At 40.6% G+C, this 9,339-nt stretch overlaps 1 protein-coding gene across 1 annotated transcript; it reads left to right on the plus strand.

Annotated features, from left to right (window-relative positions):
• Positions 1-310: 310 nt before the first annotated feature.
• On the plus strand, positions 311-8,970 carry mettl22 (methyltransferase 22, Kin17 lysine). The gene is made up of 12 exons (XM_080044519.1): positions 311-394; positions 1,491-1,622; positions 1,953-2,151; positions 4,046-4,185; positions 4,482-4,522; positions 4,792-4,936; positions 5,146-5,217; positions 5,615-5,668; positions 5,925-6,005; positions 6,655-6,757; positions 7,351-7,519; positions 8,729-8,970. The coding sequence occupies exons 2-12, from the start codon at positions 1,517-1,519 to the stop codon at positions 8,786-8,788; spliced, it is 1,170 nt and encodes a 389-aa protein (XP_079900645.1). The 5' UTR covers positions 311-394; positions 1,491-1,516; the 3' UTR covers positions 8,789-8,970.
• Positions 8,971-9,339: the final 369 nt, after the last annotated feature.

Raw genomic sequence — 9,339 nt, forward strand, 5'->3', positions numbered from 1 at the left:
CATGGATACTTTCATTGTGTAAAGTTTCATTTTGATAGGACTAAAGGAAAAAAATAGCACCATTGGGATTTATTGGTGTCTCGCCTTATTGGCACACATCTCGGATTGATGAGAATTAAACATATTTCCCCAACTAGGATTTCTTAGGACTTTTAGTATGTTGTTCTGGACACCTAGAAATTATCTGAGCTGAAAAAAATTCTTTTACAATTTATTCTATGAAAAACGCTATTTTTCCTGGACTAGTAGGGGGAACTGTCGCCATACTTTACCGTTTGCAGTCCGGACGAGTAACGAGGGTGCACCAGTTTAAGTGATGGACGCACGGACGTTTGAGTTGAGTGAGCGATGCCTGAGAGGGGGGTGTGTGTGTTCTGCAGTTGTCATCTGAAAGGTCAGTCATTATACGGTGTGTGCAATCGGGTCTGCGGTGTTCAAATGTTAAACTAGCTTGAAGTTCCCAACTACGTAGGCTACAACGAGGATAATCCTATTATAGTCTACGGATTAATCCTAGTTATTTACCCGAAGACAAAACCTACTACACTTGTTGTGGAACTTGACACAGTAGATGGCAAAGTGACAACAATGATTGAACTATGATATGTGTTCCGTTTAAGCAGCCAGACCGTGTGGCGTGCACAACAACACTGTTTCATTGTTCATTGCAAAGAAGGCACCAGCGTGTGTCATCCGTCAGATCTCTTTGCTACATATGTTTTCCTTGCTGCTGTCGCGCTTCACTAAAGTTCAACCGAATAACTAATGCAGCCCCACGTTAACCAACAATCCACCTGTTGGAATCAACAATTATTAAGATTATTATATTATATGATGTTTCCCCCAGAAACTAATCAACAGTTCTGCACTGTGACAATATAAATCAGCCTATTGTGTCCATTCCAGCTTGTTTCTTACTATCAGCTTACTTCTCCCATGGCTGGTGTCATGAACAGCTCAGGCTATAGGCTATAATTAGCTTTAGTCAACAGGATATTAATAGATGAGGTCCTGCTTGATGGAGAGCAAGGCCCAGCCTGTTGAGCTGTGTGTGTGTGTGTGTGTGTGTGTGTGTGTGTGTGTGTGTGTGTGTGTGTGTGTGTGTGTGTGTGTGTGTGTGTGTGTGTGTGTGTGTGTGTGTGTGTGTGTGTGTGTGTGTGTGTGTGTGTGTGTGTGTGTGTGTGTGTGTGTGTGTGTGTGTGTGTGTGTGTGTGTGTGTGTGTGTGTGTGTTTGGGGCTGAGGATGAAATAGATCTGTCAGTGTGACTAGAGTTGAAAGGAAGTGACCTCATCTCTCTTGTAGCACAAGTCCATGCTTTAACACCACAGTCTTGCTAGCGGCTCTTCTCCTAAAATGTTCCTTTGACTGCTTAGCTAGTCCAAAACTAGCTCCGCCCAAACCTGTGCTGTGTATTTCCACAGTCTTTCTAAATGAGGAATGTATAATATGTGTTTTTGTTTTTCTATCTGGTCTACCTGTCTCACCCCAGGCACTGACCATGACTGATGAGCAGCCATGAACCAGATCACCTTCCATTATGACACTGTGCTGTCAGATGTGCACCTGCTGCTGCCTAATGCTAGCAACCTCATGACACGCCTCAACTGTGTGGGACAGCCTGGTGTGTAAGCGATTTCCATTTACACTTCTAAGAGTTGCCTAACACTGAGGACTGGACCTAAAAAATCGATCCTGGCAATTTATCATGATATACTTTTTCGTGATATCCGTATCGTATAGTCAACTCCAAAAATCAATATTTTGAATAACAGAAAAGATGTCACAGTACGGGTTTTGAATTAAAGTTTTTAATTTTAATAGCCACGACTCAATTTGTCTGCTGTGTTATCAATGTAATTTGATGAGATGTATTAAGACCACACAGATCGCCATTTCATTTGATATTTTTCGCACAACCCTCTCTCACTCTCTCTGTATTCCATCCATCCAGTCTTCATCTCCAAATTCAAGATCTTGTCAGACTGTGAGCGTGGTGACAGCGATGGAGCGGAGAAAGCCTTGAAGGAGACGGAGCAGAATGATGACGAGGACGGGGACGCAGACAGGACAGCCAATCAGGAGACAGAGACAGAGGAGGGGAGTGTGGAGGCTTCATTAGACGAGGATGGAGACCTGGACATCACACATCGGTATGGAAACACTCTTGACAATATAACATGGTTGACGGTGTGTGCCATAAATTAACCCCCTTAGGTTAGGGAAATATTTGGTTTTAGGGACACAGTTAAGGTTAAAACTAAAATATGTTATCCTATAGAGACAGTGCGGAACGCATCATAATCGGAGGACACGCCCATCGTGGGGGAAAACAATACACAGCGCTCCATAGAGCTGTTAAGCGGAAGTGGCGGAATTACGGGGCATGGGACCTCTCGGCTGAAAAAAAATGAATGGGAGTCTATGGAAAGTAATCTACTATTTTCTGGTCCCAGTCATTAAATGCCTTGGATTACATATATGTTTTGTATGGGTCTAAATGATAATTTTTCATGTGAAGAGTTTGACGGTATGTTGTATGATTATTCGTCTAACGGCTTTTGAAAAAATTTTACGAGAACAACTACAAGTCTTGTCGCCTCTGTGACGTCACCTCAACACATTCCCTCCACTTCTCGACTGACAGTGCTAATGCTAATGCTAATGGCTGGCGTGGACAACGCCAACAATCTCCCCACTCGAGAAATTGAAACTCCACATGTCCACTTGTGTAGTGGTTTTCGCCACGCTGAAGACTTTTGTCTTGTCATTGAAAGAAGGCGGTAAAGTGCATTAAAGACACAGCCATGTTTCTGAGCTAAGCTGGTGCGAGTGGTGGTGACGTATATCATAAGTGTCAAGAGCAGCGAAGAGCTGTACCGTATCCAGCTTCTACTCGCTAAATTGTTCCATTCTTTGCATGAAAAAATACCATCTAAATCCATACAAAACATATGTGTAATCGAAGGCATTTCATGACTGGGACCAGAAAATAATACATTTCTTTCCATTGACTACCGTTGTAATTTTTCGAGCCGAGAGGTCCCATGTCCCGGAAGTAAGCCACTTCCGCTTAACAGCTCTATTCACTTTATATTGAATGACACCCGTATTCGGCAAACAAACTTAATAAAAACGTAATACGACATGCCTTTCACAAATACACGTTACTTTCTTTAAAGCCACGACTCTTGTCTGTCTATACGAGCTGTTTTGGTGAAAAAGTATTGAGTGATTTTCAATATCGAGACAAAACTCTTAACTAATGTGTGCTGAATGCTAGGCTAATGTTAGCCTTCTGCTGTAGGCTAACCATAGGCTAACCCTCACGGACGGGAAAAAAACACCTCAATATTGAAAATTACTCAATAATTTTTCACAAAAACAGCTCGTATGGACAGACAAGAGTCGTGGCTTTAAAGAAAGTAACGTTTTTTTGTTAAATGGATGTTCGATTACATTTTAATTAAGTTTGTTTGCAGAAGACAGGTCTCCTTCAATACAAAGTGAATGGAACGGTTTTCAACGGTTTCCCCCACGATGGGTCCGACCCGGTCCGACCGGACAAAAACACCTCAATATTGAAAACTACTCAATTATTTTTCACAAAAACAGCTCATAGACAAACAAGAGTCGTGGCTTTCAAGAAAGTAACGTTTTTTTCTTAAATGGATGTTTGATTAAATTTTAATTAAGTTTGTTTGCAGAAGACAGGTCTCCTTCAATACAAAGTGGATGGAGTGCTGTTCAATGTTTTCCCCCACGATGGGCGTGGCCTATTTCATGCACTGTCTCGGATTACCATGGAATGTGTTGTCTGTTAAGTTCCTATCTATCAAACAGTGATTTAAAACAATGGTGATTGATCATATGACCCCACTGATGAAAGCGCCTGTATTTGCTGCTTTGCCCTGTTATACTATTGGAGGGGCTATGGCTATGCTGTATTATCCTTCTTAACCTCTTCATTAAAATGTAGTCTGCCTTGTGACAATATGGCTGTCATCCAAAATAGATGTGTTTCATTCCATTCTTCTCATTCCCCAGGCCGAGGCCAAAGCCTGCAGAATGTAGTGGCAGAGACGTGGTCTGTCCCATCATTCTCAAGCAGTCCAACCCGGCCCTGGAGGAAGAGGAAGATTTAGATGATGAAGATGAAAAATGCCTTAAAGATATTATAAGAATCGGTAAGAATAACCTGGATTGGACCTTGTTTCTATATCATTTCATCACAGTTTTAAATTTAAGATTAAAAATGTAACATTTACGTCGGGCTCCTGTTTGCCTTGAAGGTCTTTATTCCTCGAGGTTGACCTGTTCGCTATACATTATAACGCTTATTACATGGCTACTGATTAAATGAACCAATGCATTGAAGCTAAATGTCGTTTTAAGTTCACTTTTATTGATTTAGAATTTAATTAATTGCCTACGAACTGTACTCACGGCAGCCCTCTAAACTTCATACTTGATATGTTTCCAGAGCACACTATGGCCACAACCCTGGACGATGTTGGAAAACAGGTCAGAACAATCTCCTCAACTTTCTCCATTGTGTCTGTCCGTTTCCCCTCCCTTAACCATTGTGTGTGTGTGTGTGTTTGTTGTTGTTGTTGTTATTGAGCACTATGCACATTAGGGAACAAAAATGGGTCATACGTCATTACGTCACCTTATCATGATATGACACATTTTGTTATCACTTAAAAATGAATACCGGTATTAATATCGCGGACGGTATGATATGTCACAGCCCTATTGTGAGTGCGTTACGCGCTGTTTGGATCCATTAGGTTTGGAGAGGTGCGTTTCTATTGGCCGATTTCATCTTCTATGAGCGCGCCATGTTCAGAGGAGCTACAGTCCTGGAGCTGGGAGCAGGAATGGGCTTAACCAGCGTCGTCATGGCAACCATAGCCAAAACAGTTTACTGCACAGGTATGATGACCGTCAAGCAGAGATCCTCATTTATAACATATGATATTCGGCTTTCTCTAAGTATTTCAAAACTGAGAATTTGGTGAATTGCATTTTAAATTCAGTGCAACTAATAAGTAGGTGTGCAAACAACAGCCATATCCTGTAAACCTGTTTTACTGGTCATTTTCACCGCTGAAAGTGTGTGTGTTTTGCATTGTGTTTGACAGACGTGGGAGAAGACCTTCTAAAGATGTGCGACAGAAATGTAACATTAAATAGACACATGATGGAGCCTGCAGGTGATATTATTTTACTTTACTGTCTATTTCCTTTCGTACTAACTAACCATCTAACTAACTATAGTTCCAGCTTTTACCATCGACACTGCCGTCTTACCGTCTGTACGCCGTCAGACTGGACAGAAATCTCTCACCAATAAAAAAAAGAGTAACCAATAACCCACTTATAACGATGACCAATTACATTTATAGGATCGCATATTTAAATATTGAACCATCTAATTTAGCATTAGAATTGTTTAGTAACATTTATCTGTATATATCACATTCACAGTAAGTGAATGCAATTGTTTGCACAATCATTTTCTTTATGATTTTTTGATTAATGTACAATAAAAACCCAAGAAAAACTCATAATCTATTATCTGGATTATGCCTGTCTTTATCTGACAAACAGGTGGTGAGGTGAAAGTGAGACAGTTGGATTGGCTCCAGCATGACCTTTGTACAGGTGACACACACACACACACACACACACACACACACACACACACACACACACACACACACACTACGCACGCACGCACACACTCGCACACACAACACAAACACACAGATCCAGTTTTGTCAGTAATTTACGTAAACACATTGTCTGACAGCCAATATTCTATGACTTTTCCCTTTTGCATTTTCACATTTTGAATCTCCTCTTTTCAACCCCTCTGTTCTGTAAAGTGTCTTTCTTCTCATTGGTCTGATCCATGTAGATGCTGACGTGGAGTTCAGCTGGACAGAGGAGGAAGTAGCGGATATGTTTAGTGACACTCACTTCATCATTGCTGCTGATAGTAAGTCATTGAGCCGATCTAAATGAAAACATGCTTCATTCAAAAGGTCATTGAGCTGACACAGTGACAGCGATTCTAGAGAATGCTTGTTGTCAAAATCACTTTTTTGTCAAAATGAATGAATATTTCCTCACAATCTGCTACCTGTCTGAACTGTGTGTGCATTGTTAAAAAAAAACATTTAAAACGGCTTTGGCTCTGTAAATGGGTAAGTTGTAAGCTAAGGTGGGCCCCTTTTGTTTATATACCAGTTTACAGAGCCCAGGCTGTGTATTAACACCAGATTTTTATTTGGCAAATTCTGCCGAATCGCTGACTCTATAGATGATTTTCCATCTCCCCTTTTATTATTTCACTTGAATTTTGCAAGGCAAAATTTGTAAATTAAAAATAAAACAAAAAGAAATTTGGGAAAAGCATAGATTTGATGTATTATCATGTCAAGCTGTATGACAAAAAAAAAAGTGGAAAAATTCTATGATGACTTTTTATAGACACAGAGGTCAGACTTTGCTGACCTCTGGTGGTTCAACTTTGCACCTTGCTGTAGTGACCTACAGGTCTGGTTACAATAGAATACATGTCTGACCAATCCTAAAACGCAGAAGCAGAGTAATTATTGTGATTTTGTTTGTTTGTTTGTCACCAGTTTGCTATGACGATGATCTGACCGATGGCCTTTTCAGAAGCCTGTACCGACTGTGCACCGGCTTCTCTCACACCTGCACCATCTTCATCTCCATTGAGAAAAGGTGAGGGCAAAATGTTAAGTAAAAGCCTATTGCAGTTTATACTATGTTAATGCATAAACCACCTTATGCCTACCAAACACTAGAAGTCTGTGGGTGGCATTGGGAATTTGGATGGAGCTGAAAATAATAGCAAAATGGCACAACAGCAGCATACGATAAATCAGATTGGTTGCCTCCACACGTACAATGTTAAACAGCTTCTCTGTGTCTTATTTGTCACCCTGTGCCACAAATATGGTCAACAACATGGGACATGGGAGCTTCTTTGGTTTAATTTTTAATGTGCTGATGTGTGCCAGTCATAAACAAAACTGTCAGTGTTTAGCTTGACTAGTGTTCAGCTACCATCCCAGGCAATACTCACTAGGCTCACCTGGTGTGTGTGTGTGTGTGTGTGTGTGTGTGTGTGTGTGTGTGTGTGTGTGTGTGTGTGTGTGTGTGTGTGTGTGTGTGTGTGTGTGTGTGTGTGTGTGTGTGTGTGTGTGTGTGTGTGTGTGTGTGTGTGTGTGTGTGTGTGTGTGTGTGTGTGTGTGTGTGTGTGTGTGTGTGTGTGTGTGTGTGTGTGTGTGTGTGTGTGTGTGTGTGCGTTAAAGGATGAACTTCACGCTGAGACACATGGACGTGTCATGCGACGCCTACAACCACTTCCGGCACTGTCTGTCCGAGCTGCAGGAGCACGAGGACGGGCGTGTGGGCTTCACAGTGGAGCAGGTCCCCGCTAACTTCACACAGTTTCTACTGTACGAACGCATAGAGCAACTGGTAAGGGACACGCAAAAACACTCTATTGCTTAGAGCCTCGAGAAACCTGGTCTTCAATAGTAAAAAAAGTCATATGATATTAAAGTTCGGTGTCTTGATAAGCTTTTACAAAAATCTGATAGAAAAATAAATGTTCATAAAAATACGTTGGAAAGAACGTTTTTATAGAACGTTCGGGCAGAGAACTGCAGTGATTGGTTCAAATACTAATGGTGTCATGATAACCAGAGCATAGACCACCTGGTAACAAACCACATTTATGTAAAATGAATCAAACTTAAAGCTGGGGTATATGATTTCTGATTGGTCAAAGTTAACATGAGCTGACACTTTGACCAATCAGATCGAGGCTCCGATTCTCTGTTCTTATTGGCTGTTGGGACTGTCCATTCACTTTGGCACAACTTTGTTGGTGTAGACTAGAGCATGTCAGGGAGGGACCAAAGAGAACAAGTGGAGCAGTTGAGGTATTTGGATTCAAATCTCTATCCCAACTGCCATTATCTCCCAAAATCCTCCACCCCAGCTTTAAATGACAATATCTTTTTGGATTGATAAACATGCCTGACTCTTTTCAGATGCTTTACTATCATACAACTAACTCCCCAAATTACAAAATTAGAAGGATTATGTGGATTTGGCAAAGCCTCTTTTGATCAGCCACCCCCCCCCCCTTATTTACTGTAAATGGCTTAATATTTTGGAAGGATAACAAAGCATAATTAGCTTTATGTCCACTCGGTACCCACACATCCTGTTAGTTTGTCTTGCCCTCTTGTGAACTAAAGCTTTATTGCAGTAGTTAGAAGGTGGAATTCAATCCCTACTAATGAAAGTGTTGCTATATTTAAAACTTAACTTGAGGCTTGGCTGAAGTCTGGACAAACATGTTGACATCAATTATTGCTGGAGCTGATGCACTATAGTCGAGTTTTAGTGACATGTGCATTAATTGATTTTATGTAGGCTTTTATAGTGATTGTGAAACATCGATTTAATGTATTTATTTTGTGTTGTTATGTCTGCCTGCCCAGGGCCTACAGATGCAAATGAGCTGCTAGCTAACTCTGGTGCGATTGTTTTTAAATTTAGATTTAAAAAACAAAATATGTTAGTGTACAGGCTAGCTGCTTCTTTGAATGGGAACATATGCAGTGGATACCTTTTCAGTAAGCTTTTAACTGACAACATTATTATCAATGTCCACAGGAGCTGTGGAAGGTGACGGCCACCCCGCTGTCATCGGAGCCAGCCCAGTCAGATGCTTAGCTGTTTGTTTTCATCTGGATCCCTGCAATGTGAATGTTTGTACTGACTATCCAAAAACTCAAGACAACGTCATATTTTCCATTTCTAAGGAAAATTATATAATTTAAGTATATTCAGGACATAACAGGACAATTTAACAATATTTGACAAATTAATAGGTTCATCAGTGTGTGTGTGTGTGTGTGTGTTTTTAAAATTGGATGTTGCATTAATGTATAATAACTTATTTTTTATACTTGATTCATGCATTCTTTCATGATTAAAACCAAGTTGAAATAAATGTTTACCCTGTACTCAATGTGCTTATACTTTGTATGTATTGAGACATTCTCTGAAACACCAGGGGGCATACTCACTAAAAATTGTGTGAAGCATGACAGGGTTATTGGAAGAACGCTGTTGATGAAAGATGGCTGCACTCACTCTGCAGTATTGCACCTCAATGCCAAGGAAGAATTGACTGAATTGAATGAATAGTAAAATGACATCCTATCCTATGGACATTATTTTATCACATGTATAGGCTACATGAACTGTAATGAAGGAAGTCA

Source organism: Ammodytes marinus, assembly GCF_949987685.1.
Source record: "Ammodytes marinus genome assembly, chromosome: 16".
In the NCBI taxonomy this organism is placed as follows: domain Eukaryota; kingdom Metazoa; phylum Chordata; class Actinopteri; order Uranoscopiformes; family Ammodytidae; genus Ammodytes; species Ammodytes marinus.